At 43.8% G+C, this 23106-nt stretch overlaps 1 protein-coding gene and 1 long non-coding RNA gene across 2 annotated transcripts in view; one reads left to right on the top strand and one right to left on the bottom strand.

Annotated features, from left to right (window-relative positions):
• Positions 1–1319: 1319 nt before the first annotated feature.
• Positions 1320–3775, bottom strand: LOC150058496 (uncharacterized). The gene is made up of 4 exons (XR_016536892.1): positions 3457–3775; positions 2601–2677; positions 1969–2069; positions 1320–1803 (listed from the first exon to the last, which is right to left on the bottom strand). It is a non-coding gene; the product is annotated as an uncharacterized LOC150058496 (long non-coding RNA).
• Dstyk (dual serine/threonine and tyrosine protein kinase) overlaps positions 3686–23106 on the top strand; it is a 47986-nt gene continuing 28565 nt past the window's right edge. Inside the window, exon 1 of the mRNA XM_090341343.1 lies at positions 3686–4020. Coding sequence (XP_090197469.1) covers positions 3726–4020 — 295 coding nt within the window. The 5' untranslated portion in view covers positions 3686–3725. The remainder of the gene's footprint in view (positions 4021–23106) is intronic.

A 23106-nucleotide genomic window follows, 5' to 3' on the forward strand; every position in this document is an offset into this window, starting at 1 on the left:
CAAGTTAATAAACCTTCATGGAGAGAATCTTATAAGCAAAACCAAAATATTCTTGGAAATACTATCCTCCTTGGAAAAATATATAACCCCTGTAATAGGTAGATAGAAAAGAAGAGGCATCTCTTCTTTTCCAGGTAAGGTGGCAAGGTGGCACATGTTAGGTCATCTCATCTTCACAAGCCTGCCAGGTACATACCATTGGTGTATCTACCCCAGATTGAAGAAGTAACTGAAGACTCCAAGAGTTTGAGTGATTTGCATAAGATCACAAAATAGCTAAGCACCATAGCCAGGATTAGAACTCAGGTCAGAATCTCTAGGACTCAATTGCACTTCCCTAAACATTTACAGGATTTCCATTTCAGTTACTATGGTTCACCTAATCACTCTAATAACCCAATAAGATTGAGCACAATTACAGGAGACTTTCTTTTACTAGAAATCACAGAACTAGGATTAGACTCAAGGTTTCTCACCATCATCACCACCATCATCACCATTACCATCACCACCCCCATCATCACCACCACCACCACCAACATCCTCCTCCTCCTCCTCCTCCTCCTCCTCCTCCTCCTCCTCCTCCTCCTCCTCTTCCTCCTCATCCTCTCAGTTACCTTTGTTGGGTGCCTTCTATGCATAGGCTCTGTGTTAAGCTCTTTTCTTATGTTGGTTGTGGGGCTTGAACTCTGGGTCTGGGTGCTGTCCCTGAACTCTTCAGCTCAAAACTACCATCCTACCCCTGGAGCCACAGCCCTACTTCCCATTTTCTAGTTGTTAATTGGAGATATGAGTCTCAGTCTTTAGTGCCTGGGCTGGCTCTGAACCTTGATCCTCAGATCTCAGCCTCCTGAGTAGCTAGGATTATAGGTTGAGCCACGGTGCCCCACAAGCTCTTTTCTTACAGTTTTATTTTAGTCTGACAGTAGCCTCTGGGGTGAGCACTTTTTATCCCAGATGATGAATGAGGAACTAAGATGTAATTATGGGGATAATCAGGGGCTGATGAGTTGCTCAAGATCATAGAGCATCGAGTCAGAACTCGAACCCAGATTTCTAGTAACAATGCTACTGAAAAAAGCAGCTGTCATTTATAGTTTTGTCATACATCAGATTCTGCTTTATTTTATTTTATTTTTGCCAGTCCTGGGGCTTGAACTCGGGGCCTGAGCACTGCATTTGGTCTTTCTCAAGGCTAGAGCTCTACTACTTGAACTACCGCACCACTTCCAGGTCTTTCTGTATATAAGGTACAGAAGAATTGAACCTAGGTCTTCATGCAAGCACTCCATCACTAAGCCAAAGTCCCAGTCCCAGATTCTCCTTTTATTTTTTGTAGTTTTTGTAGTTTATTTAAGCACAAATGAAAGGTGTATGTAAGCCATCTATTAATTTCCAGATTCTGCTTTAAAACCAAACCAAAACAAAAAAACACTTATTTTACCCAAATTTGAGATTGGTTGGCTTTGCTTTTTTAATACAACTTCTGATACAACACTTGTCCCTATTTTATGAATGAGAACCCAGGACTCACTGAAAATAAGTAAAGTCTCCAAGAGTATACCAACTAAGATTTGAATGCACTTTGTCTTATTTCCTTAACTACGAGACACTATGAATTCTTGGCCGGTCTCCTTACATCCTTGCTGCCCAAACTGGGGTCCAGAGCTTAGCATATTGGCACCATCATGGAGCTGGTTATAAATGAAATCTCAAGCATCACCATAGAGGTTTGGAACCTGAATTATGTTTGAACAAGATCCCCCTTGCTCCCCAGGATCAAGGCCTTGTTTGGAGTGATATCTGGAATAGACAGAGAAGGGAGCAAGGGTAAATAAACCACAAGGTTATCTAGAGCAATCAAGACCTGAACATGCTCTTTATAAAATGGTGTTTGGCTGAGAAAAGGTATACTTTGTAGCTAAACTTAATATTGGTGACTGTTTCTAAGTTGGAGGAAAAAATTACCTTAATAAATGGTATTGGAAGTGGTGCTGTGGCTCCAGGGATAGGGCGGTAGCCTTGAGTTGAAGAGCTCAGGAAACAGTGCCAGGCCCAGAGTTCAAGCCCTACGGCCAAAAAAATAATAAATGGTATTTTCTCATCTTTTTCCCACAATTTTTCTTTTTTTTTTTTGGTGGGTCACAGGGCTTGAACTCAGCCTGGGCGCTGTCCCTGACTTCTTCAGCTCAAGGCTACCTACCACCCTACCCCTGAGCCTGGTCATTGTCCCTGAGCTCTTCAGCCCGAGGCTACCACCCTACCCCTGAGCCAAGCCCCACTTCCCGTTTTCTAGAGGTTAATTGGAGATAAGAATCTCAGGTCCTTTTGTACCTGGGCTAGCTTTGAACCTTAATCCTCAGATCTCAGCCTCCTGAGTGGCTAGAATTACAGGTGTGAGCCACCTTGCCCGCCACAATTTTTCTTTTTAGAGCCCAATTTCCCTTAGCTATTCGTAACTTTAAGAGGTACAATAGTTGAACATGTAGCAATGAAATAGGTGCCTTTGAAAAATTTTGGCATATACAAATTTGCTTATATTTTTAAAATTCTTGGATTTAGGATTGTGGCTTCATGTTGCGTAACAGGAACAATCATACCTTTTGTTAGTAACTTGTTCTTAATTCACACGGAAGTACCGAATGTTCATTTTTTACAACACCAACTCAATTTCTACCTACATGAAGAGGATTAAGATTTCAGAATATCTTCAGAAGTAATCAAAGTCAGAAGCGCTTATAAATAGCAAAGTAAAGTTAGAGAGACCAATCTCTCCACCAAGCATATGCGTGTGTACCTGGTGAAGAGCAGCCAAAAAAGAATGGGAAGTGGGAAAACAAGTGGCAGGTGTTAATTCGGTCCCTTTGACGATTGTGTGCAGGGATTTGTGTCACGGATTTGTGTTTTGCACGAATGAAGTTAAGGCCATCAGAAATGGTTTGGAAGGCTGCAAACCTCAGCTTCCCCTGACACAGCCCCATCTCCCTACTTCCAGAAAGCAACGGCTTAGCAGTTTCACATTCTTACTTTCCACGTCTGGAGGAGGGAAAGCTGGTAAAGGAGAAAGCAACACACACCCCGGAGATTGATTGGCCTATTCCCGGGGTGTTTTCAGCCCTTGCCCAAATAGCTACTGTGTCCAGAGAGATCCAGAGCCATTGCGGTAACCATGGAGATCTTACTGGGCGACGCCTTATTTCCTTTGCCATTAAGATCTCTTGTTCTGATTTCAGTAAGGCGCCCCACTTCTGTTGGCTCCGCAGCTCCCCACTGTCGACCGGGACTCGTGCAGGAGGCAGGAATATATACTTAAATCAGTGCAACGTTTAAGCCCCAGAGCCGGTGAGATTGTCACCTTAAAGGCTGTGTGTGTGTGTGTGTGTGTGTGTGTGTGTGTGTGTGTGTGTGTGTGTGGTCCATCCACTTCTGCTATGGGTTTCTGACTCGGGGACTTACATCAGAACTACAAGTCCCAGGAGACTGTGCGGCGACGGAGCGTTTAGAAATGCTTTCCCGCCTCCTCCCGAGAGTGAACACTAAGGTTCCGTGCGCCGCGCCTTGCGCGGGCGTCTGTTTGTGGCCGCAGAGACCGAGGCTGGAAGCCCGGCGGACTCGCAGGCGGGGGCGTCAGGTTCCGCCTCTCGGGAGCCTTGAGGGGCGGGGAGGGAGGAGGGGGGCCGGGCCAGTGGCGGGGACTGAGCCGCGGAGACCGCGGGGCCGAAGCGATGGAGGGCGATGGGCTGCCGTTGGGTGGCGAGCCCGTCTCGGGACCCGGTCCGGGGTCGGGGGGCGGCGGCGGCGGCGGAATGATCCGCGAGTTGTGCCGGGGCTTTGGTCGCTACCGCCGCTACCTGGGCCGGCTGCGGCAGAACCTGCGGGAAACCCAGAAGTTCTTCCGCGACGTCAAGTGCTCCCACGACCACAACAGCTGCCCCCCTGCCCCCGCGGGCGGCGGCGGCGGCGGCGGCGGAGCCGGGTCGGGCCCGGTCGGCGACGTCGCCGAACGCGAGCTGCAGGCGGGTAAGGAGGCCAGGCCCGACCAGGAGGAGCGGGGCGCGGAGGGTGGGGCGCGCCCCGGCTCGGCCGGACCCCGGCCGGAGGCGGAAAGTGCGAGCCGGGCCGTGGAGGGAGGGTGTCCCCGGGTGAGGGCTGGGGGCGGTGGGGCGCGGAGGCCTCCGCTCCGGACCTGGAGGCCCAGGCCCCGGGATCCGGCCGGGGAGGGCCCGGGCTTCGCGGAGGAAAGTTGCCGTGAGCGCTTCGGGAGGGAGGAGAGGAAGCCGGCCGGGTGCCCCGGTGCCCCGCAGCAGCCCCGAGGCCGCAGTGGTGTGGCCTGAGGGTGGGCGGCGCTTGCACACCGAGGGTGAAGCAGCTCTGTGAAGGAGGAATGAATGCTCTCTGAAGTGGCGTGGGGGAGATGCCGAGGAAAGCCGCGATCCGATGGGCGCCTGGGGAAACGGGTTGCCCGGAGTTGTAGAGCCTGAGCTTACGAAGAAGAAAAAGGGATCCTTTTCTTGTTCTTGTTCGTTGGTTTTCGTGGGGTCTGTAATGTACGATCGCCTCTCTCAACCTGAATTTTGACTGGGATGAGTCCCCAGCGCACCCCCGTTCTCCCCCCACCGCCCCAAAACCTTGCGTGATCTTTAGGCCTTGCTCTACTTCATGATTTCTTTCCAACTGTTGTTGGTTGGGGGAACTGGAGTGGTTTATCAGGAAAGAGGACAGGACTGACACCCAGATAGATATTTGGGGACGTGGCAGCTGTGGCCATGGGTTTCATTTAGAGCTCTCAAGCTGAAGTTCTTCTTAAAATCGCCCCAGGATCATATTTTCTAAAAATGCTGCGTCCCAGACTGTCTCACAGGTCCCGGTGATAGATGGTTTTAAGAATCCCATTGGACTATGAGAAGACTAGGGTTTTGATACAGGTGCTCCAAAACTCCTGAAAACATACATTTAGACATCGATAACTAATTTCCAACTTGAGGTGAGTTTGTGCATTGGACCCCATATTCCCGAAGGTGTGTATTGGGTAGTTTAAACTTGTCAGACACCCCTGAATTGATAATTTAAAAAGTGAGCTCACGGAACTCTGAGAGCCCATTCAGTTGCCCTGGATATCAACTAAGGAGCGTTTCTTTTATCTCAAGGGATAAATGGGGGTAGAAGGCTCACTAGCTCTTCGGCAGGTGTGTTTAGACGAGTGCAGAAATTTACATCCAGAAGTACTCATAGAGGAAACTGAGAAGAACTCATAGACGAGACTGACTTCAGTGGGGTTGTGAGAGGACAGCCGGGGAGAAGGCCAGGTTTTTTCTGGAAGGACCCCCAGGTCACACACTTTTCATGGCTTAGCAGTGTTTTCAGCAGCTTTCCTGCTCCCATCAGTTTTCTTTCAGCATGTCATGAAAAGGCCTTTGTTGCTGCTGCTCTTATTTTAAAACAACTATTTGAGTTTCACCTTTTTTTTTTTCAGAAAATTAGAATAAATTGGTCTTATTTTTAAGACATCTTGCTTAGCTTTTGTTTTTATTTAGTTATTTATTTTAAGTTAAAGTCTTCCTCTGGGCTGGGCTCCAGTGGTGCTCGCCTGTAGCTACTTTGGAAGCAGAGATTGGGAGGATGGCCTTCTAGGGCTGCCCAAGTGGTAAAGTTCCCAAGACCCCTTCTCAATATCTGAGCCTGGTTTGTGCACTTAGCTACACTGAAGGTTGAAAGCAGAGCAAGGTTCTTGGTCAGCCTGTATAAAAAAAAGTCTGCTAGACCCTGTCATAACAGATAAAGTGGAGCGTGGTGATATGGGCCTGTCAACCAGGCTATATTGGGAAACATAAACAGGAGGATCTTGGTCCTGGCTTGTTTGGGCAAAAAGTGAGACCTTATCTCAAAAATTACCAGGACAGAAAGGGCCAGAGGCATGGCTCAACTGGTAGAGCACCCGTCTAGCGAGTGGGAAACCTTGATTTCATATCTTTGAATATTAATTCATTCAGTCTCTTCTAGGTGACTAGATTGTGAATTAATCTTTCTGTATTCAGCTTTTCCCCCTCTGGTATCTGTCCATCCCCCAAAGTAACTCAGGAGAGGGTGAAGGATGGGATCAGAGACAAAGGGATTTTGTTCTATAAAATTCTTGGAGGAGAGTTTTATCTTTGGGAAAGAGGATATACCAGGGAAAATAAGATGACACTTTCTATGTATACTTTACATATGCCCAAGAGGACAATGATCCTATTCTTTTTTTTTTTTTTTTTTTTTTTTACCAGTCCTGGGCTTGAGCTCAGGGCCTGAGCACTGTCCTTGGTCTTTCTCAAGGCTAGAACTCTACCACTTGAGCCTCCGCACCACTTTCGGCTTTTTCTATATATGTGGTACCAAGGAATCGAACCCAGGTTTTCGTGCATGCTAGGCAAGCACTTTAACCACTAGGCCAAATTCCCCATTCTTTTCCCAGGTTCTCCTGTGAGGTCAAAGTCATTTTCACCCCGTCTCAACTCTTGTTTTGTGAATGCTGGTTTCTGCCTAGTAGGAATTTGGAATGTGAAAGAAGCAGGGACTTTTTAATTTAACCATCTCCAAAAGATTTGAACCAACAAGAATGGAAGTTTGCTTCCAAAGTTAAGTATTTGAGCAACTGCAGGGTCAGGAATTGACACTACATTTGAAATTGTTGGACTACAGCAATAGCAAAATAGTTTTCCTCTCCCTCCGTCCTCCCTCTCCTCCTCTTCCTCCCTCTCTTCTCCCTCTCCCCCTTCCTTTTTCCCTCCCTCTCCTCCTTCCTTTCCTCCTTCTCCCCCATCCCCTTCCTTTCCCCCATCCCCTTCCATCCCCCTTCTCTTTTGCCAGTCCTGGGGCTTGAACTTAGGGTCTTAGCGCTGACCTTGGGCTTTCTTGAGGCTAGAGCTCTACCACTTGAGCCATAGCACCATTTCTGGCTTTTTCTATGTGTGTGGTACTGAAGAATCGAACTTAGGTATTTGTGCATGCTAGGCAAACACTCTACCACTAGGCCTAACTCTCGGCCCCCTGCTGCCTCTTTATACTATTTTGTGTCCTGTAATACCAAGAAGTTACATTTCACTCTTAACCACAAAGAACTGGGAAGAGCCCCAAAATAATACTTCCCTCTTAATTTTGATAGTTTTCTGTTAACATGGGTCAGGGTAGAGATTGTATAAAGTCCCTGATAAAAGAAAAGATGAACTTGAACTCTAAAATGATAAATTTGGGGGCTGGGAATGTGGCTTAGTGGTAGAGTGCTTGCCTAACATGCATGAAGCCCTGGGCTTCATTCCATATACAGAAAAAGCCAGAAGTAATTCTGTGGCTCAAGTGGTGGTAGAGTGCTAGCTTCAAGCAAAAGAAACTCAGGACAGTGGCCAGGACCTGAGTTCAAGCACCAGGACAGGCGGGAAGAAAATACAAAATTTGCGAGTAGTTTACCTTTTACAAAGAAAGCTGAATTCTAAGTGAAATTTTCTTGGTTCCTCTTGTTGCCCATTCATTGTCCTCTTTTTTTACTTTGTAGAGGGTAATTAGCCTCTAGCTGTTAATTATTTTTCTTTGTCATAAGGCTCAGAAGTAATAATGAAGCCTTTGCAATTATTTATTTATATTTATTCATTCACTCCCGACGGCCCTGGAACTCATTATGTAGCCCAACCTGTCTTCAGTCTTGATCCCTCCTGCCTCTGCCTCCCCAAGGGGACTTAGAGAGCATCTGAAAAAAGGCAGAGTAGAATATTACAAAGCAGAAGAAGAAAAAGTACTTTTCTTCTTTATGACCTAGTAGCAGTCCTGTTACAGTTTGTCAGAAACTTCCCAGTTTTAGGAAGTAGGAGTCTCCCAAAGGTGTCCATTTGGAATGCTGTCACTTGCTTTACCTTCCTTCACTTCTGGTCCTACTTCCTAACTGAATGGCCTTTGACCAAGTCACTGTGCTACATCTTCTCATCTGGAGATGAGGACAAGGCTACTGCCCTACCCCTGGAGCCACAACACCACTTCCAGTTTTCTAGTGGTTAATTGGAGATAAAAGTCTCATGGACTTCAGTCCCTGGGCTGGCTTTCAACCGCGATCCTCAGAGCTCAGCTTTCTGAGTAGCTAGGATGACAGGCATGAGCCACCACGCCCGGCTATAATAGTCTTTTCTGCTAGGATTATAGGCCAAATGGCCATGCCTGGCTATTTTAAATAGCCTGGGATTGTATTGGTCAATGTGTTGTCCGTGGGAATAAAGAGTCAAGTAAAGAAAGATAGTGACCTTGGCCTCAGGTTATTGGAGGTCTGTCTTTCACTTCTGTATGCCTCTTCTCTTCCCTGCCATTTTTCCTCTCCCTTTTCTCTCATCTTTCAAAATAGGTCTCAAGATACATCCAGGCTGGCCTTGAACTTACTACGTAGCCCAGGCTGGCTCAAATTTGCAGTCCTGCTGCCTCAGCCTTCTCAATGCTGTGCTACTATTCCCAGCGTACTCTTTGCTTTTGAGAAAAAACAATTGTCATCATTAAAGTTTGCCAATTTGGTTATGTTGGATGGTGGATAATAAACAAGGAAAACCTGAACTTGGTCTTCTATGGAAGTATATTCTAGCCCTACATTTAGAATACAGAAAGCTGGAGGAAGAAAGAGAAAACTAAAGTATGGCTGGATTGTTGACATTTTATGTGAATTTTAATTCTTAGGTATTTAAGAGCTTTTGGTAGCTGACAGCTATCTTTTAAAAATTTTTTTTTGTAAAATCACACCTAGTGTAAACTGGCTGCCAGAATTTTTTTTTTTTTTTTTTGGCCCCCTTCTCTTTCTGGCCCCGCTCGCTCCGGCCCCGCTCGCTCTGGTCAGGCTCGCTCCCGCACGCTCCTGGCCCCGCTCGCTCCAGCCCCGCTCGCTCCGGCCTCGCTGGCTCTGGCTGGGCTCGCTCCCGCACGCTCCGGCCCTGCTCGCTCCGGCCCCGCTCGCTCCGGCCACCACTCGGTTGGGCTCCGCTTGCTTGCTTTCGCTCTCTGTCGCTTGTTGCAGTCTCGTCTCTGCCACTTCCGGCTTGGTTGTGTATGTGGGATACCGAGGAATCGAACCCGGGTCCTTGTGCATGCTAGGCAAGCACTTTAACCGCTAGGCCAAACTCCCGGGCCCGGCTGCCAGAATTTTTAAAGAGGAAAAGCACTAGGACTGCACTTAATTAAAATACACATTGTTCTAGGAATTTCTATGAATAATAAAGAGAAACAGGAACCAGGAATTTGACCGAGTGGTAGAATGCTTGCCTAGCATGCACAAAGACCTGTGTTCAGTTTTTCTGTACCACATATATAGAAAAAGCTAGAATAGTGCTCTGGCTCAAGTGGTAGAGTTCTAGCCTTGAGAAAGCCTAAGGACAGTGCTCAGGTCCTGAGTACAAGCCCTGGGACTGGCCTAAATAAATAAATAAATACATAAATAAAGAGAAACATTTTGAAAAAGTCAAATGTTAGGGAGAAAAGACCCAGTTTCCTTTTGGTTTGATTTTGTGAATCTAGAGATCCAATCTAGGACCTAGCACATGGTAGGCAATTACTCTACTGCTGAGCTACATCTCTGATCCTTGTTTTGTTTTATATATAAACAATATATGTGCACACACATATATAATTTTTAAATTATCTTTAGGCTTCAATTCAATGTGTCAGTTGGTAAATACTATGCATCTTAGTGTTACCCTTCCATAATCCTTGGGTTTTTTTTTTTTAGAGTGGGTGTTACCATGTAGCCCAAGTTGCCTAGAACTTATTTTGTATCCTTGGACTGTCCTTGTCCTTGAACTCCCAATCTTCCTGCCTCAAACATTCAAGTGCTGGGATTACAAACATATGTGATTCTATCTAGCTTTGTTTTTTGAGACAGAGACTTGTTTGGCCTAAGCTGGCCTAGAACTTTGTGAAGTTCAGGTAAGTTTTGAACTCTTGATCCTCCTGTTTCAGTCATCCTGGTATACAGGTTAGAAGAGGCATGCACCACCATGCTCAGCTGGTTTCTTTCAGCCACCATCTTGATGGGGCTGAGAGTAGGGCAAGGAGCCAGAGTTAGTTGAAATGGCCACAGTGGTTTTTGGTAGTTTACCAGGACCTTTTAGAAGAGTTGCTTGTTTACACCACTTAAGCTTAGTAAAGATGGTGCTGTAGTTGTACTTACCATTTTTTAAATTACTGTAGATTAACAGGGTCCCATGTCCCCAAGTGTTCATAAAATTATCTCTTGCTTTCTCAACTTTCTTCCCCTGTGGATGCTGCCTACAGTGATCAAAAGCAAACATAACCATTGAACCAACCTTGGGGTCCTATTGTAGTGTATCTTACTAACCCTTTGACTTAGGCAAGTTATTTTACCTGCTCAAGTTGGGTTCTTCCTGTGCAGAATAGGAATGATAAACATGTCACATACACTGATTATATTTATGTGGAAAGTCTCAAATTGGCACATTTGTAGAGATAGAAAGTAGATTAGTAGTTGCCACGGAATATGGGCACTTGTGGTGGACCTCTTACCTGTTTAAGGGAGAGGCTTATAATGTGTCTAAGACATTGACCTTGGGCTGGTAGAGACCAGCTTTTCTACACTTTTCTCCTAAGAAAGAAATTAAACAGTAGTAATTTTGGGAGGGGTAGGGACTTGAAAATGCTCTGGAACTAGATAATGGGAGTAGTTGGACAACTTTGTGAACATACTGAAAACCACAGAAGGCCAGTCATGGAGGCTAACACCTGTAACCTGTTATTTGGGAAACTGAAGCAGAAAGGAGATATGAAAGGTCAAAGTTAATCTGGGTAATACGTGACACCCCAACTCAAAAAAGAAGGGGAGAGCTGGGAGTTTGGCCTAGTGGTAGAGTTCTTGTCTAGCATTCATGAAGAGCCTGGTTCGATTCCTAGGTGCCATATACGTAAAAGAAGCTGGAAGTGATGCTGTGGTTCAGATTGGAGAGCTCTAGCGTTGAGAAAGCTCAAGGATGGGACTCAGGCCTTGAGTTCAGCCCCAGGAATGGCTGAACTGGGAGTGTATGTGAGAATACTTGCCTGGCATGTGAGAAGCCCTCGGCTCAATCCATAGTACCATGAATGAACAAATAAACCCTTAAGCCCCAGTGAATTATACAGTTAAAAAGGGTTTATGGGGCAGAGAATATAGCCTAGTGGTAGAGTGCTCACCTAGCATGCAGGAAGCCCTGGGTTCAATTCCTTGGTACCACATACACAGAAAAAGCTGGAAGTGGAGCTTTGGCCAAAGTGGCAGGGCATTAGCTTTGAGCAAAAAGTGTCCAATGACAATGTCCAGGCCGAGTTCAAGCCCTAGAACTGGCAAAAAAAGCGAGGGGGGGGTGATTATTCTGGGCTTGCCTAACTGTTGTGCTGAGGGTTGAGGCAGAGGGTCAAGCTTGAGGTCAGTCTGGCCTATATAGTGAGGCCCTGTCTTACGTGTCAGCAACACTAACAGCAACAAAGAAGGGTTAATTACATCTCAATAAGTAAATAGGAATGATAATGACTACTTCACAAAATCATGGTGTTTGGAAACAAAGTACATTAAACTGAGGAATATAATTAGAGTTAAGTGTACAGGCTGTTTGTGTCAGGAGAGTTGGTGAACATTAGGGAGTTAGAACATAGGTCTGGAGGAAGAATAAGCCAGAAAGAGGGAATGTGGGACAGAATAATCTAATTGGAGTCAAATTTAGGCCCAGGTCTCCAGGTTTCCAGTCCAGATCTGCTTCTGCAGCTCATCGTCCTTCTTTGACCTGGCTGTGGGAATACAATGTACACTCAGTAAGTAGCAGAGACTTTGGTAGTGAGTCATAGCCCAGGCTCCTAGCTTGCCATAGACCATCATTCACTTTAGTGGGAGAGTGCCTGAATCAGTGAGCATGAGGTGACATGGCCTACTCAAGCCTTTCTTGCCCTTTCCACCCACTGAGATTCAGGGTATCAGGCCCCCTTTAGTTGATGAGCAGCCTGGGAGGAGATGGCTTTCCCAAAGATAGTAGCTCTCTCTACTCTCCCTTTTTAGCCTCCCTTTTCCTTTCCTGATCTTCCTTTCCTGAGAAGATCTGTTTCCCATGGCATAGGGCAGCCTGCTATTTTAGAAAGTTGTAAAACTGCCATTCTTTTTCTTTTTTTTCATTTTAAATGCAGTTTATTTTTTTAAATTTAATTTTACTGTCCAGGTGATGTACAGAGGGGTTATAGTTGCATAAGTAAGGTAGTGAGTACATTGTTTGTTGAACATTGTTAATCCCTTGTAAAACTGCTTTTTCCTAAAAGAAAAAAACCTCATTGCCTTTAAGTCTATTATCAATTGCAGTTTGTTTATTATTATTTTGATATATTTCAGTATGGCTTGTTCAGTGTACATTTCTTCAGTTTTGGAAGTGATTCTTACTTGCTTACTTTAAATTTTTGTGTTTGTATCCTGTTGTGCTGGCCAAGAAAAATGCTGGAATTACATCCAGCATTCATCCATCTTGCCTAGCTTTTACAAGTTATTTATTTATTTATTTATTTTTTGCCAGTCCTGGGCTTGAGCTCAGGGCTTGAGCACTGTCCTTGGACTTTCTCAAGGCTAGAGCTCTACCACTTGAGCCTCAGCACCACTTCTGGCTTTTTGCTATGTATGTGGGGTACCGAGGAATCGAACCCGGGTCTTCATGCATGCTAGGCAAGCACTTTAACCACTAGGCCAAACTCCCGGCCCTATTTATTTATTTTTTGCCAGTCCTGAGATTTGAACTCAGGGCCTGAGCACTGTCCTTGGGCTTTCTCAAAGCTAGAGCTCTACCACTTGAGCCACAGCACCACTTCTGGCTTTTTCTACGTATGTATGTGATACCGAGGAATCAAACCTGAGTTTTCGTGCATGCTAGGCAAGCACTCTACTACTAGACCAAATTCTCGGCCCTGGTTATTATTATTATTTTTTTTGTTTAGTTTTTTTTTTTTTTGATTGGCTGTGGGGCTTGATCTCAAGGCCTGGCATGGTCCTTAAGCTTTTTCCACTCAAGGCTAATACTTTTACTACTTTGAGCCACAGCTCAAAGCCACACCAGCCACTTCTGGTTTTCTGGTGGTTAATTGGAGATAAAAGTCTCATGGACTTTTCTGCCCAGTCTGGCCTTGAACTTTGATCTTCAGATCTCAGTCTTCTGAATAGCTAGAATTATAGGTATAAGCCACCTGTACCTAGCCATTAAATTTGTTTTGCTGTATCTACTTTCTCCATCCTATTTTCTCTGTTATCGAGCACACTGATTCTAGGGCTTAAACTCAGGTCATGGGTACCATCCCTGTGCTTTTTTTTTTTTTTTTTTTTTTTTTTTTTTGCCTGAAGGCTGGCACTCCACCACTGAGCCAAAGTTCCCACTTTTGGCTTTATTTTCTGTGTGTGTGTGTGTGTGTGTGTGCCACTCCTGGGACATGATCTCAGGGCCTAGGTACTACACCTATTCTTTTGCTCTAGGCTAGTGCTCTTACCACTTGAAGCACAGTTCCGCCTTTAGCTTTTTTGGTATTTAATTGGAGATAAGAGTCTTTTCTGCCCAGGCTGGCTTTGAACCTCAGTCCTCAGATCTCAGATTCCTAGGTAGCTGGGATTATAGGCGTAAGCCCCTGGTACTTAGCATCTACCCTGTTTCCTTTTTCACTAGATTGCTAGAACAAGAAAGGAGTCTTACTGTGATAACTGCACTTCAAAAACAATTTTTGAGATGAGTGCAGTGGCTCACAACTTTAATCCCAGCTACCAAGTATGCTTAGATCAGGAGGGTGTCATTTTAAGTTTAGTCTGGTCAAAAAAGATCCCATCTCAACTAGTAAAAAATTAAAAAAAGAGACTTAGATACCATAGTACAGTTATGCATCAAATATAGGAGGATCAAGGCTGACACTTGCAAAAAGCAAGATCCCACTTGAAAAGTAATAAATGCAAAAAATGCTGGAGGTATACCTTGAGTAGTAGAGTGCCTGTCTAGCAAGCATAGGCCCTAAGTTCAAATTTCAGATTTGTGTTGGGCGCCGGTTGCTCACACCTGTAATCCTGGCTATTTAGGCTAAGATCTGAGGATCATGTAGAAAGCCAGCCAGAGCAGAAAAGTCCCTGTGAGTCCCTTCAATTAACTATTTAAAAACCAAAAGTGGAGCTATGGCGCAAAGTGGTAGAGCACTAGCAAAAGAGCTCAGGAACAGCCCCCAGGCCCTGCATTCAAGCCCCTTGACCAGCAAAAACAACAAAAATTCTAGAATTTCCCCTCCCCCCAAAAGAAATTCCTTAAAATAATCTTTTGATGTTGAGGATGCCTCAGTGTCAGCATTTAAGTCAACATGTGTAATACTTTATATTCAGTCCCAATACTGCAAATAAAAACCTAAAACACATGTACATGCATGTATAATTGAAGTAAGTGGAAATGGTAATTTCACATTATGACTGTTGCCTAATTCTTAAAAGTTCTGGTAGAGCATATTGTGCTTTTATTTGCTTTTTTTCTGGTCTTTATCTTTCTGACTAAAGACAGTTATTGTTCATCATTATGTCCCTGTACCATTGTACTTTATATGTAGAGGTAAATTAATGTGTTATTTCCATGTCTGGAGTGGTGAGTCTGATCAGAGTCCATTGTATGTATCTGCAGGTATGTTAACATGAAACAACCTGTACAACTAATAAATAGAAGAAAAACACAAAAAGATTTTTGCATGTCTGGAACATATTGGAATGATCTTTTGAAAGATGTTCTAAAATTAAACACAATTTAATTTGTACTCCTGAAGGGCGTTTTCCCCCATAGATGGTTAAAGTTTTGTAGAATCACTTGCCTTTCACTATTTGGATTCCTTTTAAAAAAATAAGTGTGTGTGTGGGAGGGGGTGGGAGTTTGGCCTACTGGTAGCGTGCTTGCCTAGCATGCTTGAAGACCTGGGTTCATTTCTTTGGTACTACATACATAGAAAGAGCTGGAAGTGGTGCTGTGGCTCAAGTGGTAGAGCACCAGTCTTGAGAAAGTCCAAGGACAGTGTTCAGGCCCTGAGTTCAAGCCCCCAGAACTGGCAAAAAAAAAAAAAAAAAAAAAAAAAGAACAATGATACTCGGTAGAGGATTAGTTAGGCTAGCATTTTTAGTTTATGTTACTTGTATTTTATTTTATATAAAGGTGATACACCTAATGTTTATTTATTGAGATGGATTCTTATTGTGTTGCCCAGACTGGCTTCAAACCTCTATACTTAGATCTCAGTCTCCTGAGTAGGATTAGAGGTATGAGCCACCCATGCCTGGTAAGGATTACTTTCAGAGCTGCTCTCATTTCCATGTCCTTATTAGCGACATGGCAGTAGCTAGAGTATGAGTTGTGTGAGTGGATGTGGTTTCTTTTCATTATCCTAAGGTGACTTCGCCCCTTCTGGTAGAAAGTAGTCAGCAGCCAGGATGGATGGCTTTGCTTCCTGCAAGGCCTTGATGTTAGCCCTAACAGGAACAGAGGGTGAATCCACGTGGAATGTGCAGCTTTTTCTTCTTACTCCCCAGAACCTGACTTGAGCCCTTTTAAGGACATCTATTCTCTGATTCAGTTCTTTGCCAGATGAAGAATTGGGTCATCTTGGAATCCTGGAAGTAGATACCTGACAACATCAATGTCGGAGGATGAGCTATAAGCCCCTTCCTTCCTTTCTGCTGTGAATCTGGGTCTCTGAGAAAGTCCCCTAGGGCATAATGTTCCTTTAAAGTCTGAACCAAAGCTTAAGGGAAGTTATCAAAGCATAGGACCCAGTGGTCCCCTGTGGGCTCTGGGTTAAAGTGCCCACCACACGCAGTATATTTTCCTGTCATCTTCATCAGGCAGTGCGAATGATTTGGGTGTATTCTTAGGTGGTGTACTATGTGGCTGTGAGAACCTTTTGGTCACACTCTCTTTGTGTGGTGCTTCCGTTCCCAGGGGTGCTGTTCTCAGGGCAGGACCATGAGAAGGAGGACTTGAGGTTCTTTGGCTTTTCACTTGGGTGGTTGAACGATGTATCAGTATTGTCCCAAAGAATGATGTCTTGGTTATAAAAGCCTTTGATTTTTTTTAAACTCACATTTCTTTAAAAAAATGCTTTTATCCCTTTTTTTAAAAAAAGTTTTGGATGTGAAGTGTCTAAATTTAGCTTTATGAGATTAAGAGCTATAGTGCCTTTTTAAAAATCCTTTCCAGTTCAGATAATGGGAGAGAAATTAACCAGCTCTCTCTCACTTCTCCATCCCCCTTCCCTCCCCATAATCTCTCCCATTTCTCTCAAATAAACCCAGACTTCCCAGGGCAAGCAGTAAGGCCCTGTCACACATATGACTAGGTTACTAGTTTCAACAAAAACTCGCTTTATCCAGACTGAACTACTGTGGAGTTCAGTTTTAAGAATATTTCACAAAATACTTTTTTAATGCTATGGAGATGGGTAAATGTAAGAAAGAACGTGGGGGGAAATAGCTAGGAGGAGCAAAGCCGTTCTTGTTTTTTTGGCATATGAGCAGAGCTATTTGTTTCCCCTGTGGGGAATGACTGTTCTGCTTCTTTGGCTCTTCTTCCCTGGAGAGAAATGGAGAAGTTCTGCTCTGACTTTGAAAATGATTAGTTAGTATAGACTAGAACTAGTTAGCTCCCAATAAGAAGGAGGTCTACATGGCTGATGAGATGGTAACCAGAGGTACCGCTGTGGCCCTGCAAAGTCATGCTTTCTCTGCTGGCTTCCTAATTTATGACCTTGGTGGTTATAGGTAACGTATCAGAATTCTGTGCTGGAGCACGATGATGTTGGTCTATGCTGCTTATTCTTGTGCATTTGGACTCGGTCTCCTTTCGAGCTACTTAGGTTAGTGCTCTGGACTCCCCACATTCTGAATGGGCAATAGTAATAGTAATCCATAACCGAAAGATTGAAGACATGGGAGATAGTTGAGGGCAAAGGAGGGATAGTGAAGGAGCTGTTAAGCAAAAATTTAAATCCCAATTATGACTACATTTGCCATTTTTTCTTGCTGTTTTTCCTATTCAGTTAGAATTCTGCCTCTTAAGCTACATAGGCTTTGCTTAGAATCAATCAAAAATTATTTTGAGGGGCCGGGAGTTTGGCCTAGTGGTTAAAGTGCTTGCCTAGCATGCATGAAGACCCGGGTTCGATTCCTCGGTACCACATACATAGCAAAAAGCCAGAAGTGGTGCTGAGGCTCAAGTGGTAGAGCTCTAGCCTTGAGAAAGTCCAAGGACAGTGCTCAGGCCCTGAGCTCAAGCCCAGGACTGGCAAAAAAAAAAAAATTATTTTGAGCCGGGTGCCACTGGCCCATTCATCCCTGTAATCCTAACTACCAAGAAGGATGAGAGCTGAGGGTCAGGGTTCGAAGCCAGCTTAGGCAGGACAGTATATGAAACTTGTATCTCCAGTCAACCACTAAAAAGCTGGAGGTAGAACTATGGCTCAAATGATGGAGTGCCAACTTTATGTAAAAAAGCTCAGGACAGTACCCAAACTAAGTTAAAAACCCCAGTACTGGCATCAACTTTTATGTGTGTGTCTCCATCATGGGGCTTGAACTCAGGGCCCAGGTTCTGTCCCTGAGCTTTTTTGCTCAATGATAGTATCCTACCACTTTGAGCCACAGCTCTACTTCTGGTTTTCTGGTAATTAATTGGAGATAAGTCTCATGAACTATTTTTTTTAAACCTGGGCTGGCTTTGAACTGAGATCCTCAGATCTCAGCCTCCTGAATGGCTAGGATTACAGGCTTTGAGCCACTGGCATCAGCCCAGCTGGCACCAAAAATTAGAGGGAAAACTTTAAACATACATAAATGTTTCCAGAACAAAATATAGAGCCGCCTTACCTGCTATTTGCAGATTTCCCAGCTGTTAACATTTTGTTGTGTTTGATTCATAACCAGTTTCTTGCCCTACATACATTATGTTGTATTTTTTCAGAACTTTTTTATTGTAATTAATAGAAGGGTTACAGTTATATTTGCCAGATAGAAGGTGCATTATTTCACACACATTGATACCCCTTCTCATGTTTTTGTCCTCATTTCCCTCCTTCCACCCCCTCCCTCATCTTGTTTTCCCCCCTTCCCTTTCCTATTTCAAATAATTGTGTATACAACATACCAGATGATAAAGTAAGATACTTTATCAATAGGAGAATAACCAAGGGACAACAAAAGAGATGAGAACTAACATAGTACATTAAGAACAACAATCACACATGATATGGTTCTTTCGTTTCTACATCCTGGAGGTTCTTTCATTTAGTCTCATCCTTTATGGCCTTATGTAGCTAGGTTTTGAGCTATTGTAATCCTCTGCTTCAGAACTTTTTAAGAGCAAATTGTATATAGGTTGTTTTATCTAAAGAGCCCAGTACACAGTTCTTACAAACAACAACAACAAAAAGAATTTTACATATATCCTACCCCTTCAGGTTTGGAAATGAACAGGGTTCTGTGCTCCTGCTCAGTCCTGAGGCCCCAGGAAAGTTTTATTGAATGTGCTAACAGTGACTGTTTTTCTTTGATCCAGCGCTATCCAAGAAAACATGTTGCCTTTCACTACCATTCCTCTTCAGACTCCCTTAATATGAAACAGTTAGTTCCTTGGCCTTTCCTTGACATGCTTGTCTTTGATAAGCTCAGAGTAAGTAAATATTTCCGTTTTATAGGATAACCCCAAACCTGGCTGCTCATGACTATACTTAGGTCATGAACCCTTAATAGGACCATGCAGAGAACCCTGATCTGTGCTGCCTCACCGAACACAGGTTCTTCCCTCTCCATGTTAGGTTTGATCTCTAGTCAGGTGGCGTCTTCTAAATTTCTCTCCCTCATGCTCACCATTTTCCCCTTGGTACTCAATTAGTCTTGTAGGAGATATCCTAGGTGTCACTGATACCCTATTACTCAAACATGGTCTTCTAGACAGTGCCCTCCCCCTTCAGAGGTGCTTTTTATAGTCATCATTCTTTCTATAGTTATTAGTTCGTTTCTGCTATAAAATAGGCATTTTCCTTTTCCCTTACTTACTCATTTATATCAGTGTGGGCTTGTGAAATTTTCACCGGATTTTAACTCACTGTTATTTTGTCGGGCTGTCTTGTCTATCTGGCTGTCTATTTAATTTATTGTGTAGGTCCAGAGGTTTGAACTCAGGGCCTGGTCCCCGAGTTTTGTTTTGACTCAAGGTTGGTGCTCTATCACTTGAGCCACAGCTTCACTTGTGACTTTTTGATGGTTCATTGTAAATAAGCGTCTCACAGACTTTCCAGCTTGTGCTGGCCTCAGATCTTCAAATCTCAGCCTCTGGGTAGCTAGGATTACAGACATGGGCCATCAATGCCTGTCTTATTTTTTACTTTTATTCATAAACAATTCCCAGTGTGGTTTTTAAGACTCCTTCAGGCCGCTTTGGGTATCCTTTGGATATATCCTTAGCTTTGATTCTCCTTATTTATCTATTTAGAAAATTTTGTCAATTGTGGAACTTGAACTCAGAGCTGGGGTGCTGTCCCTGAGCTCGAGGGGAGCTCTTTACTACTTGAGCTCCAGCTCCACTGCATCCCTGCCTTTGAACTACTCTTAATCGTGGTAAGTTGCTAGTATTCTTCCTTCCAGATGACAGAACTTTCATCCTCTGTGAAGCATAGGTTTGGCTTCCTTCGAGGAACCACTTCTATCTCCGTCCCATAAATCACAGTTGCCAGCTGCCAGCTGTGTTTCTCTTCCCTCTAGAGCATGCCCAGCCTCAGGAGCAGTTTCACCCAAAAGGGAACTTGTCAACAGGATGCTGAGTGCCTTCTCATTGTTTCACTTGGCTTCTAGAGGAATAAAGCCTCTGGGGAGGCCATTTCTCTCTAGGTACCAGGATAACCTACTTTTGTTTTTTTTTTGTTTTTTTTTTTTGTGCCAGTTCTGGGCTTGAGCTCAGGGCCTGAGCACTGTCCTTGGACTTTCTCAAGGCTAGAGCTCTACCACTTGAGCCTCAGCACCACTTCTGGCTTTTTTCTATGTATGTGGTACCGAGGAATCGAACCCGGGTCTTCATGCATGCTAGGCAAGCACTTTAACCACTAGGCCAAACTCCCGGCCCCAGGATAACCTACTTTTATTTTTATTTTTTGACATTACTGGTTATTGAACCTCAGATCCTAATGCTTGCTAAGTAGGTGCTCTATCATTTCTGCTGCTCCATCATGCTTTTTGCATTGGCTATTTTCATATTAGGCTCTTAATGTTATTCCTAGCAGGCTGTTGTGTTTCCTCTGTAGCTGCTATGCCAGACATGTACTACTACACCCAGCCAAGGTAAAGATGAAGTCTTGTGACCTTTGTTTTTGCCTGGGTTGGCCTCAAACCCTGATCATCCATTCTCTACCTCTCACATAATTAGGATTACAAGCCACTTCTACTCAGGACAATCTATTTAAAAACTGTTAGAGGGGCTAGGAATGTGGTCTAATGGTGTAGAGTGCTTGCCTAGCACGCATCAAACCCTGGGTTGGATTTCTCAGTCCCACATAAACAGAAAAAGCTGGAAGTGGTGCTGTGGCTCTAGTGGCAGAGTACTAGCCTTGAGCAAAAGAAGCTTAGGGACACTGGGCACTGTGGCTCATGCCTGTAATCCTAGCTACTCAGGAAGCTGAGATCTGAGGATCAAGGTTCAAAGCCAGCCCAGGCACAAAAGAACCTGAGACTCTTAGTTCCAGTTAACCTCTAGAAAACGGGAAGTGGGGCTTAGCTCAAGGGTATGGTGGTAGCCTTGAGCTGAAGAGCTCAAGGACAGTGTCCTGACACACACACATGCACAGGCACACACACACACACACATGCACGCACACACATACACACACGCAGCTCAGGGATGGTGCCCAGACCCTGAATTCAAGTCTCAGGACCAGCAAAAACCAAAAACAAATGTGAAGAAAAGAATAAATGCTACTTTAGGATAGGGATGTTAAGCCAGGCACTGGTGGGTCATGACTGTAATCCTAGCTGCTTAGGAGGCTGAGATCTGAAGATTACTGTTCAAAGCCATGCAGGCAAGAAAGGCATGAGACTATTTCCAGTAAACTACTGAGAAAAAGCTGGAAGTAGCACTGTGGCTCAAGTGGTAGAATGTTATCCTTGAGTACAAAGAGGCTCAGGACAGCTCCTAAGCCCTGAATTCAAGTCCCAGGTCTGGCAGAAAACAAACAAAAACAAAAAACCCTGTTACTTTATTTGACACAAATGTGTAATTATGTTACTGGTTGCTTTGATTAATTATAAAGCATTTTAAATTTCATTGGCTTTTAGGAAGAACCTAAGTAGCTTGCCTTCCATAAAATTACATATTATATGCAGAGAAGTTCAGTATTAAAAATGAGATTTAAAAATTTCTGAAGGCCCAGATGCTCTACAGCAGATGAATAGATCAATAAAATGTCACACGCGCACACACACACACACACACACACACACACACACACACACACACCCCCCCCAGGGAATTTTACTCATTCATTAGAAAGAATGATTATGTCATTTGCAGGGAAATGGACCTAGAAGATATCATGCTAGCTGAGGTAAGCCAAGCTCAGAGACAAATGGCACATGTTTTCTCTCATATGGGGAAGCTAGCGATCCAAAATATAACTGGACATGGTAACCTATATAGGACTCTAGGCATTCACATACAGTCAGACAAAAGAGGATACTTTTAGGAAAGGAACACAAAAGTGTAACTCCTTGGAATGTTTAAAATACTATTTACCTCCTAAAGGGCCAGGTGTGGTAGGTAGCTCATTCACCCTATGATCTCAGCATTAGAGAGGCAGAGGCAGGTAGAGCTAGAGTTTGAGTCCAGCCTGGGCTACATATTGAGACTGTCTCACAAACTGCTGAGGAGGTTAGTCCTAATGTACAGAAACAAGGATTTCATCTGTAACTGTTGAATCCTGAATGAACTCTGAAGTCTGTGTCTATCCTTTGAGTTCCCATAGACAGGAAAGTGTAATACCTTTTCTCATTCATCATAAAAGTCAAAATCTATTCTTGTAACAAAAGACAAGTTAACAAGAACAAAATATTATACATGTATTTAATGCAAGTTTTACATGCATGAGCCGATTTAGAATACTCAGCAGATCAAAGCACCATACCTCGGTTGTTTTCTGAATCCCCAACAAGGTTGCAGCAATAAACTGAGGCAAAAGTGCAGAGTTCCACTTTACTATTACTTCATATAGTGCCTTTCCTTCCTTGCTCAGTCTGTTTTAAATTTTGAGGTCCTACAACTATAAATAAAGTATAAATGAAACATTACATTTTGTGTTTAGCCCAAGATTAGGAAACAGTTTTGCACAAGACATATCTTACCACCCACTAACTTGGTACCCTGGGACCTAGGACAACTCCTGTTTTTTACCTTTTATGTGCTTAGGTATTGTTTTTTAGCCTTTTGTGTCCTCTTTAAAAAAGTATTTTAAAGATAATATACAGAAGGGCTACAGTTATAAGTCAAATAAGGAGTACATTTCCTTCCTTCCCTCCCTCCCTCCCTCCATGTGTGTGTCTCTCTCTCTCTTTCTTTCTTTTTTTTTTATGTCACCCCTTCCCTCGCTGTCTCCCAGTTTTTTTTGTCTCCTGTTCCAGAAGTTCATTTTCAATTTAAGGTCTAATGAATATCACTGCTGCATTTGCTCACTTTTTGTGCTCCCCTTTACCTCCCAAAGACAGATAAATGAATGAATAAGACAAAAGAAAAGAAAAGGAAAGCTGCAACAAAGGATAAAAAACCTTTTGTTTCCACTTCCTGGACTTCATTTCAATAAACACTATTTTGCGTCTTCAAGAACACATAGCTATTGCTTCCCTGTGAATGTGATCCTTTCCTAACAATATCTTCCTTTTGCCTCACTGTGTGAATGGCTAAAGTGGGTCCTTGTTTTTATTTTTTGCCAGTTCTGAGGCTTGAACTCAGGGCCTGAACACTGTTCTTAGGCTTTCTCAAAGCTAGGGCTCTACCACTTGAGCCACAGCACCACTTGTGGCTTTTTCTATGTATGTGAAACTGAGGAATCAAACCC

This window comes from Megascapheus bottae, chromosome 10, assembly GCF_031878675.1.
Source record: "Megascapheus bottae isolate mThoBot1 chromosome 10, mThoBot2.hap1, whole genome shotgun sequence".
In the NCBI taxonomy this organism is placed as follows: Eukaryota; Metazoa; Chordata; class Mammalia; order Rodentia; family Geomyidae; genus Megascapheus; species Megascapheus bottae.